General features: G+C 47.2%; 7 protein-coding genes across 7 annotated transcripts; all 7 read right to left on the bottom strand.

Moving 5' to 3' along the window:
- Positions 1–1,261: 1,261 nt before the first annotated feature.
- On the bottom strand, positions 1,262–2,947 carry LY89DRAFT_599164 (putative cytochrome P450 pisatin demethylase; the record flags this gene model as incomplete). Its single annotated transcript, XM_018210075.1, has 3 exons — positions 1,262–2,535; positions 2,651–2,730; positions 2,814–2,947. The coding sequence occupies 3 exons, from the start codon at positions 2,945–2,947 to the stop codon at positions 1,262–1,264; spliced, it is 1,488 nt and encodes a 495-aa protein (XP_018063275.1).
- Positions 2,948–3,422: 475 nt separating this feature from the next.
- Positions 3,423–5,499, bottom strand: LY89DRAFT_658682 (uncharacterized protein; the record flags this gene model as incomplete). The annotated part of the gene is given in 5 exon segments (XM_018212485.1): positions 3,423–3,697; positions 3,710–4,666; positions 4,833–4,854; positions 5,034–5,333; positions 5,391–5,499. The coding sequence occupies 5 exon segments, from the start codon at positions 5,439–5,441 to the stop codon at positions 3,423–3,425; spliced, it is 1,605 nt and encodes a 534-aa protein (XP_018063274.1). The 5' UTR covers positions 5,442–5,499.
- Positions 5,500–5,601: 102 nt separating this feature from the next.
- Positions 5,602–7,208, bottom strand: LY89DRAFT_711505 (aldo-keto reductase; the record flags this gene model as incomplete). The annotated part of the gene is made up of 4 exons (XM_018217907.1): positions 6,717–7,208; positions 6,459–6,665; positions 6,211–6,404; positions 5,602–6,078 (listed from the first exon to the last, which is right to left on the bottom strand). The coding sequence occupies exons 1-4, from the start codon at positions 6,910–6,912 to the stop codon at positions 5,602–5,604; spliced, it is 1,074 nt and encodes a 357-aa protein (XP_018063273.1). The 5' UTR covers positions 6,913–7,208.
- Positions 7,209–7,889: 681 nt separating this feature from the next.
- LY89DRAFT_599185 (uncharacterized protein) lies at positions 7,890–10,010 on the bottom strand (the record flags this gene model as incomplete). The annotated part of the gene is made up of 3 exons (XM_018210078.1): positions 7,890–8,479; positions 8,526–9,828; positions 9,876–10,010. 3 exons carry the CDS (start codon positions 10,008–10,010, stop codon positions 7,890–7,892), a joined length of 2,028 nt encoding a protein of 675 aa, XP_018063272.1.
- Positions 10,011–11,088: 1,078 nt separating this feature from the next.
- Positions 11,089–13,487, bottom strand: LY89DRAFT_329411 (uncharacterized protein). The gene is made up of 4 exons (XM_018206775.1): positions 12,526–13,487; positions 12,230–12,448; positions 11,920–12,182; positions 11,089–11,867 (listed from the first exon to the last, which is right to left on the bottom strand). Exons 1-4 carry the CDS (start codon positions 13,269–13,271, stop codon positions 11,293–11,295), a joined length of 1,803 nt encoding a protein of 600 aa, XP_018063271.1. The 5' UTR covers positions 13,272–13,487; the 3' UTR covers positions 11,089–11,292.
- A 216-nt stretch (positions 13,488–13,703) lies between these two features.
- LY89DRAFT_599295 (uncharacterized protein) lies at positions 13,704–16,414 on the bottom strand (the record flags this gene model as incomplete). Its single annotated transcript, XM_018210084.1, has 6 exons — positions 13,704–14,269; positions 14,329–14,555; positions 14,612–15,010; positions 15,091–15,136; positions 15,249–15,986; positions 16,180–16,414. 6 exons carry the CDS (start codon positions 16,412–16,414, stop codon positions 13,704–13,706), a joined length of 2,211 nt encoding a protein of 736 aa, XP_018063270.1.
- Positions 16,415–17,497: 1,083 nt separating this feature from the next.
- On the bottom strand, positions 17,498–19,168 carry LY89DRAFT_629452 (uncharacterized protein). Its single transcript, XM_018211206.1, has 4 exons — positions 18,937–19,168; positions 18,752–18,885; positions 18,202–18,704; positions 17,498–18,151 (listed from the first exon to the last, which is right to left on the bottom strand). Exons 1-4 carry the CDS (start codon positions 18,987–18,989, stop codon positions 17,606–17,608), a joined length of 1,236 nt encoding a protein of 411 aa, XP_018063269.1. The 5' UTR covers positions 18,990–19,168; the 3' UTR covers positions 17,498–17,605.
- Positions 19,169–19,967: the final 799 nt, after the last annotated feature.

Here is a 19,967-nt window from a genome sequence, read left to right as displayed (position 1 = left end):
TAATCTTTTCGTGGACGTCTTAGGACAAGACACGACACTCTTCGGCCTTCCCCAATGCTGCGTGACTTGCTCAATCAACGGGGTTGGCTCCAATGATTTGAAAGTAATCAAGAACAAATGACAGCAATAGTGACTCGCACCTTATTACAGTACTGCTTTGGTCAAATGAAAAATTAGCGTGTGCTCAAGAGTAGTTTGCCTTATCCACGAAACAAGTCTGAGTGATAGTGATGTAGAAGAAGATAAAGTGTACTTCGACAGTCCATGTGAGGAGAAACGCTTTCTAGCTGAAACACTGGGGGGCTTTGGTGTTTCTTCTATCGGGTGTTCATCGTGAATCAATGACCATATTGCATTCGTGGTGTGAGGGGAAAGATATTCCTTGTGTGTGTATACGCATCCCCGGACTTTCGAAATCTGATACATCGTCCATTTGAAGCTCGCCAGACCACGCAATTGTGTTCTTCTAAAAGCACAAAAAGTAGAATCGACATTCTGGGTCACCGAAATCGTCTTCGAATATTTCTTGAGAGCTGACTTAATGTATCGAAGCTATCCTTCCATAGTCATGACATGTATCGACAAGTAAGGACTTTCTAAGTCGAATCACAGAAGTAGTTCTATGCAAATAGCTAGACTTCTTCCTCTGCGTTCTTAAATCCCACCCCGCAAAATTACTTGACCAACAGAGATGAGAATGTAGAAGACTAAAATAGAAACGTTGCTTAACAACAGTCGTTTCAAAATAATCAAATAGGACATTTACTTTGCTGTGGTGGAACCGTGACTACAGACACACTGCGGCAAGACAGAGGAACTTCAGAACGTTGCCTGCAATACGACATCTCTTGGCAGTGAAAATTGGCCGGACCGGGCTTTGTTCCGCTGTGCTGGTAAATTGAAGCGTGAGGTACCGATAAGTAAAGGATCCAAAACCGCCGAGGACTACTCGTATCATATTGCACCCAACTTTTAGGGTTCTACCACTAAAGGTCTCCACGGTAGTCCGATACCCGCCACCAGTTTCTATTCTGATGCGTTCCTGCGTATGCATCAGTTGTTTGTCGCATGGAAGACTTTGTGTGCAATTGCACGATTCAAACGTGCCTGGAATCATTGGGTAACAAATCGTTACCCTGCCATTCTTGGAGATCTGCGCCTCATCATTTCTAGTACAGATTCCGGATGATCAGTATTGTTCCACGTATGGAAACATATTCATGGGCATTTCGGCGGGTACATATATAGGCAGTGTGACTGTTCAAATCTTAGTCAATTTCAGACCACACGACTCGATCTGCATCTCGAGCCATGCCCCGCCTGTCATCTTTCCAGCGCCCTCGATTCGCCACGTTGATACAATGCCAGCCACTGCCTGTGTGATAAGCAGCATCGCGATGTCCTTGCCAATGCATCCTCGAGGACCTTTGCTGAACACTATGAAGTTGTCTTCTAGTAGCCTTTTCCCAGCATTCTCTTTCACATCAAGCCAACGATAGGGGTTCCACTGTCCGGCATCAATGCCCCAGGTGCTTGTGTCATGACTTACAATCCAGCTGTTAGCACCGACAATGGTACCAATAGGTAGAGGCAGTTCCGTTCCCGCAATCGCCTGCTCTGCTCCTGGCCGCACCTCCCGTGGAAACGCGGTAGGAAAAGGCGTGCTGTGCCTCATACTCTCGCGAATCACGGCATACAGACTCTCGCTCTCGTTAGACTCGTCGGCCTTATGGAGAAGTTCGCTTCGTATTTTCTCTTGCCATGATCTACCCTCCTCGCTACCCAGTCGCTCAAGAACACTCGTCACAGCGGCAGTAGTACTCCCCGGTCCCGCAAACAGCAAATTGAAACATTCACTGTATACTTCCACTGGACCCATGTGTCTTGAATCTCCTGTTTCTACTGCCAGCATATTTTTTGCAATGCTTGGCTGGTCCACTCCAGTCACCAGGGTCGGGTCTTCCAAAAGCAATACCTTCGCTCGAGCAGCCAGTGCGCCTATGCCTGTTGGGACGCCTTGTTTGTTGAAGGTCGGTCTACGGGTCATCTTGACCATAGGACGGGTAGACATTAGCCAAGCAAGGAGGGGAATGTGTGAGACGCCCCAGCCAAATTTGGAGATGGCGCGAAAAGCAGGAAGTATGCCTTCCCCGTTTGTGGTTTCTGTATATGGCTGGCTCGCGAGAGAAGGACCATAGATGACCTCGGCGAGAGCGTTGAAGGTAAGAGCATGGACTAGTTCCGCGATATTGACGACGTGCCCCTGTGCACTACTGGAGGAGAGCTTTGAAAGGAAATGCTGGACATGTCTCGCAATTACAGGATGGTAAGAGCCAACGTGCGAAGTAGTGGAGGCAATGACCTTACGACGGCGTTCACGATGCTCCGCGTGTGTACGAGCGGAGAAGATGTTGGAGACTCCAGTAGCTGGATCACGAGCGAAGGCATAGAAATCGCCTTTCTCGAAGCCATGATTGAACCCGTAAATGGACTCAAAAGCTTCTGGAGTCGAGAAGGAGAGTGAGTTGGGGCCAGCTATTGACAGATTAGTAATGGTATGACAATTAAGAAGCCGATGTGAGGTGAGCTCTCCCGAAGAGTGTTCTCGGCTCCCAGATTGGTCTAGAAACCAAGTGTGATTTGAACATACTGCGGATGATGGGACCGTATCTTTGGTGCAGATCTTGCTCAACGATGTGCAAATTTCCATTCAAATAGTGGTAGAACTTCCTGTCGGTCCATATCAGATCGAGATCGCAGGAAGACATCGAAGGTCACGTGGTTGGAAGTTATGGAGCAGGGAGCGCACTTACCAGATGTTGGTGAAGCTGGCTATGAAGGGGCCAGGGTAAATGTGAAGGGGATGCAACAAGCGACGATAGATGACGAGGCAAAGAACTGCTGTTGCCAGGGCCTGAAATACAAGGGAAATGTATGAGCTGAACATCGTGATCCGGGGAGGACATCCAAGAGGAGGTTAATCATGCCATTTATCAAAGCTTCAAATCTTGGGCAGGTCTAGAGAGCTTGCAAGATACTTGATGGGAAGAACTTGGATTGTTGAGGCCTTCCAAATTCCATTGTCGTCAGCACAGATGTAAGATCCCGCATGTGACATCGCTAAAACTGGCGGATTTAGTCAGCATTTGACAGCCCCTTTAATGACATCTCCCCTTGGTAGATTCAGAGCATTCAATTCCGGGTACACGTCTTTAAGTCACGGAATGCTCCTCAACAGGCCCGAAGATGAAAGTTGAACATTTCCATAATCTAATACGGCAGTACTACTTGAAGCCACCTCAAGGAGGCCAACGATTACATGTCTCGATTCATTGTAAAAGAGACACACTACTTTAGTATTCTGCACTTAGTCGAAATGATTACTAGGCTCCGGACGTAGATATCCATACCTATTCCCGTGACTAACCCTTATCTGTGTAACAGTCACCTAGTTCTAGTTTCGCAATTCCATGAGAAACTTTATTCGGAAAGCCCTCCGCAACTGTTTTCAATAACCCATCGTCGACAATCTCGCTAACATCGAGTAAACGACTTCTTAGATAGAATTGATGTGAGCATGATAATCCGGGCATCATGGCCACCATAGCTAACGGCCAGCAAAGGAAGGACGCCGTGCTTGCTTTGACGGAGAAGCTGAGTGAAGTAGGAGTCTTGCTGACGATGGTGATATCATGCCCTCCCCCTTAACTTAGCACAACCTCACCCAGCATATATGATATACTTGCACAAAGGTCATCGGCCAGTTTGTTCGTTCTCGACTTGGCTGCTTCTTCGGCATAATTTAGATCGGGGTCTTTCAGCTCCAACAGAGTTTTGAAGATAACGTCGTTCACTGCAAGACGAACAGCACGATACCGATTCCACATCCCAGCATGCCATACCGTAGCATATACATGTACAGTGTTATCGAATGTCTTGTTGACCTCATGAGTCCTGTCGGTTTGAATGATGTGGGTGATATAGCGGTCCTCCGGAGACAGCTCACTCGACCAGGAAACCAAATCTTCGTCGAGCGCCTGAGCTTCTGATAAAAGACTGCGAAGTTTCACCTTCCGAGTGAACCTCTCGGGAAACGACTCAGCTGCCGATTCTGCCTGAATCGTGCTTGCTTGATGTCTTAGCTCGGCAGCTCGCACCATGCAGACGTCAAACTCAAGCACAAAGCCTTGTTCTCCATATTGTGAGCCATCGCGCAGCCAAGGTGGTACGGGAATACTTCGCAAAAGTATCGACCGCAACAACTGCCGTCGGACTAGTTTGTCAAGCTCTGCGCTATGCTCTGTGCGTTGCTGCTGTTGTCTTCGCAGTTTGAGAATAGCCATGGCACCTTCCAGATGATAAAAGCTTTGTGAAGCCACAGTTTGGATGCTTTGGCTAGGAGAGGTTGATATTTTTCCAGTCACTGAATTTTCGTAGTAACTTAAAAGCATCATAGCAAGAAGTACTTTGTCATTCATTGCTTTACTGTCATTTCTTAATGCCAGGTTGGTTTTCGTCAAAGCCTTCGAGTACTTTGTGGATGCGACAGCCAGTGAAGCATGGCTCTTTCTCGCTCGGCCGAATGTAGCATGGGAAATGGCAAAAATGGCGAGACTTAGAATGGATCCAGGCTGAGAATAGCAGCCATCGATCATGGCACCTTTAACTACCGGGCCTATTAGCACAGCGCAGCACAGAGCCAAAAATGGTTGGACAGCCTGGAGAGCATAAATTTGTTTCAGGTCCTTGACATTGAGTTTCTGCTCTTGACCCATGTCCCAAACCAGAATGCCAATGTATGATACATCAAATTGGTATGGGGGTAAGCATACCATGGCCGTCCATAATCCCAGACTACCAATGAATTAGTATTGCAGAATGCTGGAAACGACAGGAGAGCTATGTGAGCCCGGAGATATCTTGGAAGCTTAGATAAGCAATCGAACATCATCTGTTTGTAGGTCCTATCACAACCACCAGCTCCGGAGCTCCCAATGAAAAAGATAGCAGTTGATATGAGAATATGGACATACCAGACTTTGGGGAGCATCAACGTAATGGTGAAAGTAATAAGTCAAAGCTTGCTCTCCCACAGGAATAGATAAAGTCCGAGGTACAGAGCAATTCTGTGAAAACTGCGTTGACATTTGAGGTGACAATACTCCTTGCGAAGTAGTCGTGCCGAAGTTCACGTTCGGTCCCCTTGGGCGTTTCTTCCTGCCGGCTGCATATACATTTTCATCCAGAAACACAAAGCTACCCTCATCTTTAACAGTGTGGCAGACAATCTTGGCTCTCTGGCATCTATTGCAAATTGGGCGTGCTTCATCGCACTAATGCTCAATATTAGTAATACGAGAACACGGGTGGATACTTCCTTCATCGCTCACCTTAACTCGACGTTGTTTACACGTACGACAACCCCGGCTCGGGAAAGGCATGACACCTCGGACGGGAAGACGAGATAAAAAGAGAATGGATGGGGAACAAGGAAGCAAGAGCTTCGAGAAGTTGGGTGGTATCGGGTGATCGGCATTCGCTTACGAAGTATGCATTGTAGTATACCTAGCCAGAGGCGATTTTGATTTGTCATGGCTGCTCTTATAAATGTCCAGAAACAGCCTTGGGAACATAAGGCGCATCCAAGTACTCGACCTCCTCAGAAGTCAAATGCACATCTCGCACTTCACAGGCTTCGTCGAGTCTCTCCAGACTCGTACTATTAAGTCCGACGATAGGAATACAGCCCTTGGCTCTTAACCACGCAAGCGCGACTTGTACCATTTTGCAATCCTTTTTTTCGGCCACCTCCTGGCATCGTTTGATGATGGCTTCGTCTGCAGCTGTAACGCCGCCGCTCATGGCCACACTTGCCTTCGACCTTTGGGTCTCGACTCCCCAGGGCTTGGCCAACAAGCCCGAATAGAGAGCGCCCCAATTGATGATGCCAACACCAGTCTCCTTGCAAAACTTATTCATTTCCCTCTCCTCTTCTCGGTAACAGAGACTGTAAGTATTCTGCATACTAACGAATTTGGTCCAACCATTCTTCTCGGCAATGAACTGCATGCGCGCAAACTGAAAAATTTCGAATTAGTATACTTCTTTTCAATAATTTAGAGGGCATCTCGGGAGGAGTCTGCGTGCATTGGAGTCTCATAGAGTACGGGACTCGTAAGATAACTTGGGAGAGCAAAATCTAGAATTTACCTGGTATGTCCACATAGAGCTGGCCCCGATGTAGTGCACTTTGCCTGCCTGGACAAGGTCGTGCAAAGCCTTCATCGTCTCTTCGGGAAAGACAGTGGGATCGTATCGATGAATCTGGAGAAGATCGATGTAATCTGTACCGAATCGCTTGAGAGATGCATCCACGGCTTTGAAGATCGCTCCACGTGAAAGGCCTGGTCGAATTCTAATTAGGTGTATCATTTTTACGTGGATAAGAAACGACCTACCTCCTTGGTTGACGTAGTCCTTGCTCTTCTGCAATTGGGCCTCGAATGGCCAATTGAAGATACCTGCTTCCTCAGGAACAATACCCATGACTTTGACCAAGATAGTCAGTTTTTGTCTTGGTATCCCGAACTTCTTGATAGCCTTTCCGACGACCTCCTCATTTACACCATTTGAATAAACGTTGGCAGTATCCCATGTCGTTAGACCTTGCTTTAATCAGTTTTAGATATCTGGCACGCCCGATAAATACCTCTCACCTCTTTCCCAAGCAGCTTTCAATAGCTCTAAACCCTCGTCTTCCTCCATGGCCCAGGCCATCCATGCCTTGCTACCAATACCCATAGTACCGAGGATTGGAAAGGAAACCTTGAGTCCAGATGAGCCGAGTTGAACATAGTCAACTTTCGCGGAAGCAAGGATACGTTGTAGCGCAGCTGGTATAGGAAGAGACATTTTCGCTTTCAGAAGTATTCGGACTGGATTCAAGAGTGTTGAGAAGTGTTGATGTCAATTCTGCTGGTAATGAAGATATTTCTGAAAATGTTGACTGTAGCACTTGCGCAGAGCGAGCTTTATATATTGGTGAAAAGTCCGCACACTCTTGGTTCCCTAGACGGACATCGTCTGCGCTTTTGCGGAACATGAACATGTCCGAGCCTTGGGTATCTCGTCTGCGATTGCAGACATGTCGAGAGTATCTCCCTATACGGCTAGAAAAGTGCGACAAAACCTGAATAGCTGAGTCCGACTACATGTCAAAGAGCAGTGCTGATGGAATGGAATGCTTTGACACCGCTGGTTTCGCCACTTCGGGTTAGCTGATCCACAGCTAACCCGTTTTGTCGATACTCGCGGTGAGGCTAATGCAGGTACTAGCGCCACATGAGCAGCTTCGTCAGAGACGAGCATAGAAAGAGCTGAATAATGGTAGAGAATGAGGGCAAGCCAAATTGTAAAGATGGAGTTTACGGGGCCGCAAAATCCATCAGGTTTACCGAAACTGTTGTTCTTTTTTTAAGTCCGTCGCTGGATATGGTCGTTGGCCTTGCCATGGGCTATATCTCAGCCTGCTCGCTGGGCAGCAGTTGTAAGAGTAAGCATCTCGCGGAATATCCACCACAAGAGTTATCTATGTTGTTCCACATTGATGTGTGGTGCTTCAGGAAACTTAGAGAGATGAATTTTATGGAAAAGCAGCGGGTATCATTTGTAAAATGTCACAAAAGGTGATGCGCTCAAAAGCAACGCCAAGCCAAAAATACCAATGCAAGACCGTCGTCTGTCCTCGACCGTTCCCCGTTCAAATGGATCAAGTTATTTAATCTTACAGCATGATCTCTGATTCCAATCTCAATCACGCAATACGCGCCTAGGAGTGTTGAGGCAAGGTCTCTGACGGCACTTCGAGAGTTGTGAACACAGCAGGGATCTCAACCTGAGTATGGGGGCGGCTGTTCCATTTCTACGAACTCCGACATTGATATTTCATACCCAAGATGGCGTTTGAGTAGCTCGTGAGTGACGAATCGTTCTGGTGTGTTGCCTTGGGCATCGACAAAGGCAACGTGGTGATTGACTTCGCTGATTCTTTGCAACTCGTTGGCGTGTCTGTGATGGTGGGGACATCCATCGACTCCAATCAGGAATATCGTGACATGGACCCACGAAAGACCGAGAAGATCTAGTTCGAATTCGTCCATATCTGTGGCTTCACCGTCCAGAAGAAGTAATAATCTCAGCATGGGTGTCTGCGGACCCGCTTGCCAGCCATAAACTGGGTGGTGAGTTGCAGACTCGGAATGCTTTTGAAAGTGCAACTCCTTCACCTTTTGCCATCCCGTCATAACTCGTGTTCCACCTCCAAGTCTGACGTTCCTCCACATCTTATCGAGATTTTGGTGATTCACAACTCCAATATAGTTGGCTTTACTTGAGAAAGTAGTGAGCTGGTAGCCTGAGAAATTGTGGTCGTGGTTTGCCATCGCATCAGTAAATCTGCGGATGATGGCCTTGGCAACGTCTATAGAAGCGTTAGGATCATTCAAGAATCATTCTTTCTGGCTCACCTTTATTCTTGGGTTGGGTAGATCTAGAATAGCCAGTAATCATATACTGGTCGTAGTTCGGCCGAACAGGATCAAAATCCATAGACCCAGAAACATCTAACAGAATCATCGTGTCGTCGGTGGGGACTTCTGGGGCATCAAAGGGTCTAAATGGGGCCGGCATGACCTGCTTTGAGTAGCCCTCAGACGTATGCTGCACATGGCAGGTATCATCTGGAGAGAAGTAGATAGGTGGTGGTTCGACGGCGGATGCCATCCTAGCACGTGCCATATTCATCTCGGATATGACATCTGGCTTCATCCTCATTCCGACACTACCCTCTCTGTGATTAAGGACCCAGTAGAGCCGCTCTTCTGCAGTGTCTTCATAACCTCTCCAAGTGGGAGTAATTCCTCTCCATCCAGCCGCTGCTTCGATTGAAAATTTGAGAGGATTGGAATTTAGATTTGCCCAAGCTACTGGAATTGGTTCGAAATATCCAGCCCGAAGCAAGTGAAGGTATTGCGTAGGATGACGGACTCTGAGATCTGCTATCTTCCGAGTCATGCCGACCTTGTCTTGGTAAGCGGCCACAATCTGTCGCCATTCATCATCTGGCCATCGACCTCGTTCTTCCGCTAGAATTGCATTTCGAATCTCTCGACCACGCGAGGCCTTCTTTTCTGTCTTGATGACTGCTTTCTCCTCGGGTGATTTGATAGCAAGGGCTTTCTTCAAACCTGAAAATCTTGACGGTTTGGCACTCTTGTCACTTCCATTCGTGAATGATCCAGCAACGCTCTGGCGCTTCTCGTCAGACCCCATTTCCATAGGGCGCTTTTTGTCGTCACCTAGAGTCGAAGAGCTTTGGTCCATGGTTAAATTTGACATCGATGAGGCTAATTGGTCAACTTCCCAAATGTTGAAGTTTGGCTCCTTAGCATTGATAGCAGCTTGTGCTTCTGCGTTGAGAGCTGCATTCAACTGAATGGTCTGCTGAACCGCCTGTGCATGGTACCGTGGATTAGGCCGTGGAGTTGAATAATAGGAGTTGTTGTTGTAGCCATAGGGGCTGACGATGCGGTATCTGTAAGGATTATTGCTGAAGAGGGTCATCTGGTAGGAGTCGTGATATGACTTCTCTCCAGGGTACATGACCGCTTTGGACCACATCTCTTGAACACCAACACGATTCATCTTCGCCCGTTTGTACTGGTGAATCAAACAGTTGCAGTAGTAATCCGAATCGTGCTCCGGGTCAATATCACTATTGTAAATTTTGAATGCCATCTGCACATTCTGTAGCATGTTTTGCATCTCTTGCTGTGAGACGTTAGTGTCAGCAGCGTAGAAATATGTGGGAATCCTACCTCATCTCGAGCACGAATATGTCCAGCTTCGATGACTTGGTTTGTATGTGGTCGGTGTGCCCTCCGTGTCGCTACAGGTGGGGCTTCATAAGGAGGCGGAGAATACGACTGCGCTGGTGGTGCTTGGATCTGCATCGGCATCTTGGTGTCCTTGGCTGTCTCCTTGGCATCGCGGGGAATGCTTGCAGGTGTTTGCGAGTACTTGTCGGGATTCTCGTAGAAGTCGCGAACAGCGTCAGCCATGTTGTCTGCACCCTTCAAGAGATGTCAGTCAATGCGGCAGTCAATAGGTTCAAGCAAGAGTAAGCTACCTCCAAGTACATGAAGGCTTTCCCTTCCCCCGCGTCCGGCGCAAACGCAAGGAATTCAGCGATGTTCTCCTCTGAAGGCAGCATGATGGGCAAGGCAGGTAGGTCAATTTGAGAATCTGCAGATTGGTTTGAGGGCCAAGAGTTATCGTTTTGTATTGAATCCGACTCTATGCGCTCTTTGTGAGAAAGAGGGATTAATGGAGGGCGAAATTGCCTCGTAAGGCGATGCGACGGATTGTAATGACGAAGGAAGCGGGCGCAGTCACAGTCGATATCTCACTAGCGCCATTTCGGCCTCATATTCCAAATACGATGATGTCTCCTTATTAGGGTTTCCTCAGCTTGAAACTCCAACAATTCTCGAGTTTTTTTACTGTAAGTCTGAATTATCCGAGAGCTGTGCTTCGGGTAAGGCGGCTGGAATCATTCGATGAGGTCATCCATCCTTCTATCTTCTTTCGAAACCCTACAATCTTTCCCGCATTCCCACACAACAGATACCTTTCGGTTTCTCCGAAACATTGTATTTCTTGCCCGATACATTGCATCGCATGTCGCCTTTTTATGATTGTCTACCCAGGCACACTGCAGTCAATAAGCATGATTCCACTTCAAGAGTTCGTGATTGGACTGAAGCGCTTTCCGACAGTTCGTAAACACACTCTACGTTCTAGTCATACTCACCCGATGTTCCATTAACTTAATTCTGTAACGTCAGAAGATTTTCCTTAATGAGGCTTATTAGGTCACGTAAAATGGGTTGCTGGGTGCGTTTTAGGCCCTCTTGAAATTTTGTTTATTCCATCTGATCCTAAGCTTCTATATTCTTTCCTTGCGTGTTGTTACCTCCCTCCCCGTCTTTCTTTCCTTCCCTCTATATTCTACCGTAAGTAAATCTGTCTGGTGAATTGCTCAGCCAATCACGGCTCAGTTAAAATTAGTCTCGACTTGCGAGCAATTGATGGTGTATGCTATTCTCGAAGAATCGGGATACAGTCCAAATACTGGCGTAGTACTTGCCTTTGCGGAGAGTGTTGAATGTCTAGCAGCAAGAATGGACCCTCTAGACAGCATCAGTGTGCTGTAAGAGTCACCTTGTTCATCTGTCATAGATATCCGGAGCCATCGTATAGGTGAAATACGTCTCTCATCCACACATCATCGATCCCCTGCAGAAAGGAATCTTCGAAGATCCCATTCTCGCCATTGGCATGGAAATCTGTGTCCCCAGAGTCTTTGGCACTTTCTGCAAATTTCATCGTGAACCAAGAGTTGACTGATTTGAGTATTCTGATTGTCTTGCCACACACATTTTCTTCGAGCTCGTCTCCACTATCGATATTCGCCTGCTCTAGATTGCTGATGATGCGGTCTAGGACATCAAGCAAATCGACTGTAGACCGAACGAAAGTAAGGTCCCAAGCAGGATCGTCGAGGGTAGATAGCCTGTACAAACCTACGAGGGATTGTGAGAGTTGCGCAAAAAAGGGGAATGACAAGCGGAGGTAACACGATAGTGGTATAGCGAAGAAGTTATCCAGTGCAGCTTTCACGGTGTTTAGGGACGTGTAGAGATGTTCCAGTCGCTGGAATCCAGCGCTATCCACTGTGAAAGGGGCTTTGCGAATTGCTGTCGTGTAAATGCTCAATTTCGTGGAGAACATTGAAGCGAGAAATATATCTGTCAACCATCAGTGAAGATCTTAAACAGAGATGGATTATCTACGACTTACTATTCTCGTGCAGTTCTGCTGGAACATCTTCAAGTAATTCATCCAACTTTGACTGGAAGGATGTGAAGTAGAAGGCCGGAGGAAGGGTTGTCTTTTCCCAACTATCATTTGCAACCTCCGTTTGGTGAGACAACAGCTGCATGCGAACTTGATATGCAAACATCTGGTCTGACCGGCTGTGCTGGCTACTCACAATTTCTAGACACTCTTCCATGTACGGCGTCCAGGTCATCGCATCATTTCGGCTGAAATAGGAAGAGACACTAGTCATGTCAATCAGCTTGACCGAGCAGATATGCGGGTTACGTACATTGAGCTCAACACGAAGCAGGCCGGAACGGCACGTTGCTCGTCAATATTTCGCGTTTTATTTGAATCCATTGAGGATTCTAGAGTCTTCGTGGTTGGAAGCATATTTGTTTCATTCAGCGGTAATTTGTTCAGGCGGAGGTCGAATGCCAATGCTACTGCAAATTGGGCGAAAAGAGACAAGCTTTTGGGAGTATCATTGAGTAGTTGATCGTGTCCCCTGCTTCTAGTATTAGGGAAACACTGACCAAACAAGGAACGTGGAGCAAAGAGTTCAGTGACTCCACAATATCTCACCAGAATAAGAACGTCAGAAGACCTAGAAGCAAGTCAAGGTTTACTCCCTCTCCATTGTCGAGAATCATCCGTTGCGCCAATTCTAATTTGATATCCTTACCTAACGTCATCTTTTGTGCAGTTGACTTGCATGCGACGGCCACGATACAAAGAGTGAGGAAGGGTCTCTGTTGTTGAAGTTGCTGAGCTGACAGGTCATGAGGTATGTGAAGGAATGCAAAGTATTCCAACATGTGAGTACGGAAAATGACAAGGCAATCCTCTGCCTCGCTCAAGGACGAATCAACATTGGTCGCGAGGGACAACGATGCTGCTCCAGAACCAGCTCTAGGAGAACCGAAAGTTGTGGTACCCGGAATAGAAACGTGGTGGGGATGTGCGTTGGTACTTGACGATTGCAGGTGCTGGTTCAAAGATTGTCCCGGTGAACTATGTTCGGCACCAACAGAGAGACTCAAGATAGAAGAGGAGCCCGAGTCTTTGTTGGGACCTGTCTGACTGACAGTCTGCAGCAAAGAGACAAGGCCGTCGACCTTCTCCTCCAATTGAACAATTCTCGACGTCTCATGCTTTTTGGTATTGCGTTTGCGAATGGATTCGGATGACTGACAGGCTTTTGATAATTTGTAGCACCTTTCACACCTATCCTCACCTCTCCGTCTCACGCATTTACCTTTTGACCGTGTGCATTCCATACAAGCACGACCATACGGAGCCGGAACAATCGGACTTAGCTCCATGTTCATGCACGTCACTAATTATTGTGATGCTGTACCTGTCTGTGATGAATATTGAGGACTGAGCATTGCTTTGGAAAGGTACATAGGTAAGCAACCATGATTGATGCCAGCTCGGACCAACTATACCAGATTTGTCATAGCGTGGTTTTGCACTCTCCGCCTCTAAAAATCTTGTGATCGTCCTTTCTCTAACATCGTTTTTGCACAGGTTATTCTTCCTCACACGATTCGCGAAGGTCGACGAGTAGCCCCCTCGACTGCCATTGTGGACTCTGATCTATTCCCTGGCATGGTTCTAATAGGAGTGGACAATCTGGTTGCTGCATCATTTGGCCGGGCCGGTGCGCTGGTCCAGAGCTTCTTGAAACCCAATACTCGGATCTTCGACAGAGCCTATGATAGTGCCATGCAGAGGTCATTTCGGAGACCTCGACAGAATCAAAAGAAAAGTCCTCCTTGGTCCCAATCCTTTGCAGCATCAAACCAATTTGACTCAACAAAGTTCTGTGTAAACCACAAGTCATCGATTGGACCGAAGTTATCCATTCCGTGCACTTGGAAGGGAAGTGCTGAGACCGTATCGGAGACTGGAAGAGGACAATTTTGATCAAGAATTGGTGCATTTGTACCAGGATACAGTTGCAGAACAGCATTCTGAGACAATTTTGTTGAACCCAAAGAATCAGGAGAAGTAGCTTCTGTTTGGCGCGCTGAAAGTAATTCCGGTGTATGATTTGGTATCTCATTCATCTGGGTAGTGAAAGAAGGCACCTCCTTCTCATGCATTTGCGACTGTGTTGATGTAAAATTAGACTTGCCATTTTGCCGTATCGAAGCTTCAAGAACGGAGAAAGCTCGAGATGCAGCCGGGACTTGAGCTTGGTAATGCGTCAGAATATCAAATGCTATACTCCAAGATCTCTTTATCGAATCCTGAGAAATCTCCGAGGAGTTGAAGTCGCAGAGACGTCCAGCGACCAGAATCATGGCTGCGGCAAAAGTCACTTTTGGAGTCAGTGCTGATGTATAGTTCTATTGTTGTTCGGTGTGATAGGATACTCACAGTATACACTGTGCCATGCTGAACTACCATAGAGTGACTCTTTGGTCTCTGAAATGTGCGTAACCAACGTCAGAGCGGTCTCAATGCACAAGGTGCAACTTCTTGTCTCCAATGATTCTTGGAGTGTAGGCTTGAATCTTTCAGAAAGTCTCGATCGACCTTTCCTCTTTCGTTGTACTTCCTTGAGAAGAATGGGCCGAAAGAGCAAGATCCTCACGTAGAGAAATCTACATGAACACATCAGCACCTACCGAGTCAACAACTGCATATTGAAAATACGCACCTAGAACGGAAGACATTTTTCTGAAGCGTGACATGTTCTGGATGCGGGTCGACTGAACGTGCAGAATCTTCTGGCTTGAGATAGCTCGGAATGTCTTCGTATAGAACATCCAAGGCTCCATTCAAGCGTAGAATGTCGTTCATCAAGTGAGGGGTATGCTGGTCGTCTGGCTGACTCGACGTCGAAGGTCGAATAGGATAGCACGTGGTTAGTATTTCGTCGAGGATATCGAAAAGTCTCAGAGAATAGACAAACAATGCCATGCGAGATGGCAGCTGCGATGGTTGAGTACCAATACCATATTCCAAGAGGAAATCATCATCGATCATGGCAGGAATAGCTGTGCTAGATTTTGCTTGTGCTACCATGGTTGGGCAACCAAAACTCATCGCCGATAGCCTGTTAGAAGTCAAGATCTGAATGTTCCCCGAATGGAAGGAAGGAAGGAAGGAAAGATAATAGAATTTCTCGGGACGGACCTATCCAGTAAGACACAAGTATGCCAGACTCTGCGACGCATTTCAACTATTGCTAAGTCAGTGAAGGCTATACGAAGATATCTAGGTTGAGGTGGGATCTCGCGAGAGGAGGAGTCCCCTCCTAAATTGTCTTGGAAAACAATGGTGCCTTGACGTACTGTCCCGCTGACTCTTCACCTCCGAAGGAGATTGCTCTGTATGCAGACCGAGACCCTGAGCAACACGAATTGCGAGACCTATCACATTCCAGAACCGATCCGCGTGCCTCGCCGATTGAAGGTATGTACCCATCAGAAGCAGTAACTGGACAAGCGTGAGGTGCATAGAGTCCAGAATATCGAAGGTCAGAAGCTTTCTCGAGCGCTTGTAGATGTCATCAGCACTAGCAATCCTGTCCCGAGGCGGAACGATCGTGCTGAACCGACACCCTAGAGCCAGCATCACATTGAGTGTCGAATACATAATCATACGGTCTAGATTATTATCATCGACAGGTGCATCTTGAGGTTCCCAGATGCGTTGATACCACCGATCAAAAGAGGGCCGATGCCAGATCGGGAAGAGAGGATGCATGAATTCCCAGTAGCATCGGAGAAAGTCGTCCGCAATGTGCCTCGGCGGCAATAGAAATGCGCCTTGATCAGGCTGTTTAGTGATTTCTAGGCCATGTATTCCACCATCTCTCCCTTCAAAGGATGAATCGGAGGAATGTTGACCCTCACAGGTCGCTTTGCGAAGACTGGACGAGAAAGCTATCGTCGACGAATTGCCGTATCGTACTTCCGCATGGGAGCTAGGGGATGTGGCTGTTCCAAGAGCATCAAAAGCTGGCTCTGGATTTGAGAGCTTCAGGTGTTGATTTGGACTGCGCGCAGTGTCCGACGAGGTTGGCTCATCTGCCTGCTTATAACAATGGATGATCAGTTCATGTCTGTCACTGTCTGAATGTTTTCTAAGGAGTGACTTCCTTACCGTGATATGACGAGATGAATCGGGAATACCATTGCCAGGTGAGGATCCACTTTTTAAAGTCCGGATTTGAGACTGTAGTTCACTGACATATCTATTTTATCTCAGAATAGGCTTCACTATGAGAGATTTGGATGAATCTAGATAGATTCATTACAAACCTCTGACTCGGTAACGTGGCGTTGTCATAAGAACATGACGCCTCAACACCTCTTGTCCTACATGGAGAACAAATGGGGCGTGTACCATCGCATTTCGTTTTCCTGCTCCTGCAAGTGCCGCACGCTAATTGGATTCTTCTCCGTTTTCGAGGGCCGCCATCTGTTTCCGAGGTGGGAGGTTGCTCGGAAGTCATGGATGTAGAAAAGAAAGAAAGCAGTAGATTGTCGGAGTGTTTGGTCGAAGCCAAGAAGTTTCCTAGGTTGTTCTTTCGCTTACTGTAAGTACTGTACCATAAAGATTTCGGCTAAATTGCGTCATCACACAGTGTGAAGGGGTTATGTCCATGGCATTAGCTTCGCTGTCTCGAACTTTCAATTCCATACAATAGAAATCGATCTGTTTTGTTGCCAGCATCGAGATAAAATCACTTGCAATACCTAGGTAGCCAGGTACGGGACTTGCTGTCACGTGATCGATGCCCGACCGCATCTGGGAATCGGAGTGAAACGACAATTTCAACAGCTTCTGTCAAGTCTAGATATACATAGGAGTTAGCAAGGCGTATATATCCGAGGTCGAAGAGCATTGTCAAATTAGCAACAATCAAAACATGTGAGCGAGCCTGAATGCGCCATCCTAAAGTGTACCCCTTTGATCATACCTATATTAGTTTCTTGCCACTTTATTAGTTTACTTTAGCTTAAAGAGGAGAATAATTGTGTGGCTTTGAAGTACCAAATCACTGACGGACATTGAATCTTTATATAAATTTTGTCTGTGCACTCTTTTCAAGTTGAAGCATCATGCCGCCATATTTCTTGTAAGCTAACATATGATCAGGTACACTGAAGGTGCGTAATCTTACATGTTTGCCGGGCAAACACCACTAGCAGATGAATGAGGAAGGGACCCTATGCATATTCTCGTAGAGGCTACCTAGGCGAGCACATTGAATATCGGTCGCTGAAAATCAACTTTCGCGAAGTGCAACGAGATCTGCTTCTGGGAACGAGGAAGGAACGAAATACAAGGTAAGATAACAGACAAAATCAGCTGATTTTCCACGGGGAAGGGTCTTTTAAATTGCGACGTGCAACAGAAAATCAGATATGATATTTCGGGAAGGAGCGTTCTAAGGTTTTTCCCATGTCACGCAACTACTACCCTGCGAATAATGAATTCAAGAAGGATCTCAGTCAGCTGTAAGTAAGGATTGTGAAAGTACTCTCGGATAAAGTTTCGTGGAAGGGTAACAAGCCATTTGGTAATATGTTCACTTTATTCTCACTAAGTAATATACATTGACGAAATAGAAATCTCCCCATGTTCATCCACTGCATATCATCTCGCCTTGAGCTAGATTCACATATTCGATTCCTTGAATCTATGTGTGACCTACCAAGCCAGTAACTGGGGCATTGTCAGGGTTGATATTCGTGCCCGCAAAGCCCAAAGCCGTGTTCCAGGCATCGGCAGTCGAGTTATCACGCGTACCAAGAGCAGCGATCATAGTCTGCGCGGCGGCGGCAGCATCCTTAGCAGCTTGGTTTGCACCACAGACGTTGGTCAATTGATCGTGGATTCTATTGGTGATGATGGAAGGGTTGAGAGCCTCCTCTTGTCCCTTGTTGACGAGAGGGTCGATGGCTTGGAAGGTGAAGGCGGTTGTGGCTCGTCCATCGAGACCGGCTTCGAACTTCATTGTTGGTACGCAGAGGCCGAAGTCAAGGCTGGTGTTTGTTGAAGCGACGAAACCGTCGAAGTTGCCAGTGACTGCGTTGGTTACTGCTCCGGCACCAACAGCGGGGGATGAGCAGAGAAGAGTGGATCCCGAGCCAGTACAGGTTCCTGCACTGGCTGTAGAGGAAGAGGCTGCGGCTGCTGCTGTGTCAGTAGATTCTGCGGCGGAAGAAGCAGTTGTTGAGGCAGCCTAGTGATGTTTAGTTCAAGTCTGTGATCTCTTTGCATATTTAGACTTACTGCGCCAGTCATGGTAACAAAAGTCGTGGCGACTGCTCCACATGCAATGACACTGCTTGAACTCGCTGCAACGCTCACAGAGGCGACTGAGGAGTTAGATGATGCACTTGAGACAACGGAGGTAGAGTTCGAAGATGCCGAGGCAGACGTTCCGAGAGCAGATGCCGCTTGTTTCGTTCCGTCAAGAGCGACGGCGGTGAGGTTGGAGAATCCTTGAGCGACCATAACCTGAGCAACACTCAATCCATCTGCATTGAATGGTGTAATGATAGAGGTGTTGGAGTTGGCGTTCTCTAGGGCTTCTCCACCGACAGCAGGATCAATGAGAGGAACGACTCCGCGAAGCGCAGCCGTGGTAGGGAGAGTGGGGTCCGAACAGATTGATGGAATGTCGACAACGAAAGGGTTGAAATTCTGCTCAGCGGCAACAAGACCACGAGCTGCTGCAATAGCTGCATCACTGGTTCCCAACTCGGACACGATACTATCGGCCTGGGTGAGCTCTGACGACTATTAGCTTCGACCTTCGGGTATAATTGAAGCGACTTACTGCCACATGGATTGGCCGCAGCTAGCAAAAACTGAATGGAGTTTCCTGCAAGAGTAGCGGCTTGTCCAGGGCTTCCAAGGTCCGTCAAGGCACCAATGGCAGCGATTGCTCCATTTCCTTGCTCTTGACCAAAACTTTTCTCGAATTAGCACTATCCCAGCCTGCGGGAGATCTGAATTACTTACCGAGCCTCAACAACAGCGGTCAAGAGGGCGACGAGGAGAGTTTGAGTATACATTTCGAATGATGAGATGGAAGAGACTTGAAGGTTGGAGTATTGAATTGAAAGGTATAAAATGGTGGACCGGCCGAATGCAATAAGTTTTTAGAAGGAGTGTAATGAATGTGAAGTTCACAGAACTAGAACGAATGTGTAAAGTGATCGAAAGAGAATGAAGATGAGGTGAAGAAGAATATCTCACCGTGGGTGGAATGCATCTTAAATATCGCACGCATTTCACCGCGCTTCGTATTCGAGAGGGAATACTCCTGCGCATTCGTCTGAACAAAGTTTCTGAGCCCTGTCCGCTCATCTCCAGCAATCCCCTGTGTTCGCAGATCATACAAACGAGGCCGTTATGACCGCCATGATGAGATGAGAACATCGGATGACGGTCTGTTATTTGATGTTGTAAGCGCGCTCTTGCGCACAATCTTGGTAACGATCTTGTTTGAGGCGATCAGATAACCTTGTTCAGGGGCCCGCTTCGCTTCACATCGAAGACATCTCGAGTTTCCAATTGCACATCACGATTATCTGGTTGATGGAATCCAGCATCGCACCAGAACAGTTTGAGTTTTTCTCCACAAAAAACAAAACAAGGTCAAACAAACTTTCAGACTGAAGCATTGAAATGAGGGATCTCGCAAAGACTAATTGAGTTGCGATGGAAATTGGCAAGGAGAAGCAGGCCAAGCACAGGCCAAGCACTCGGATCCGTACCGAGTGCAACATTCACTGGCCAGAATCGAGACCCGACAGCCCGGTCGTCAAGGGGATGACAATTCTAATGTCACATCGCTCTCGCATCAGAAGTCTGTCTCAGTTTCCCTGACGCTGAGAAGGAACAGTGCGCTTTAATCAGATGAAAGGGGTCTGAAGTGCGACGAAAATGATCAGAAGGCTGAGAAAATGACTCGGCGTAGCCACCCAGCGAAAATGTTAAACCCGGACAGCGCAATTTCTATTAAAACATGGCGTGCAAAGCAACAAAAC

The sequence above is a fragment of the Mollisia scopiformis genome (genome assembly GCF_001500285.1).
Source record: "Mollisia scopiformis unplaced genomic scaffold LY89scaffold_31, whole genome shotgun sequence".
NCBI classification, from domain to species: Eukaryota; Fungi; Ascomycota; class Leotiomycetes; order Helotiales; family Mollisiaceae; genus Mollisia; species Mollisia scopiformis.
Note: the sequence above shows the minus strand (reverse complement) of the source record. Positions and strands in the feature narration are given on the sequence as shown.

Coding starts and splice junctions, on each gene's coding strand:
- LY89DRAFT_329411 (XM_018206775.1), bottom strand. CDS start 13,271: ATGAACATGGAGCTAAGTCCGATTGTTCCGGCTCCGTATGGTCGTGCT. Junction 12,449..12,525: donor CTTCTGACGTTCTTATTCTG/GTGAGATATTGT, acceptor TACTAGAAGCAG/GGGACACGATCAACTACTCA. Junction 12,183..12,229: donor TGCTTCGTGTTGAGCTCAAT/GTACGTAACCCG, acceptor TGACATGACTAG/TGTCTCTTCCTATTTCAGCC.
- LY89DRAFT_629452 (XM_018211206.1), bottom strand. CDS start 18,989: ATGTATACTCAAACTCTCCTCGTCGCCCTCTTGACCGCTGTTGTTGAG. Junction 18,705..18,751: donor TGCGGCCAATCCATGTGGCA/GTAAGTCGCTTC, acceptor AATAGTCGTCAG/AGCTCACCCAGGCCGATAGT. Junction 18,152..18,201: donor TTGTTACCATGACTGGCGCA/GTAAGTCTAAAT, acceptor AAACATCACTAG/GCTGCCTCAACAACTGCTTC.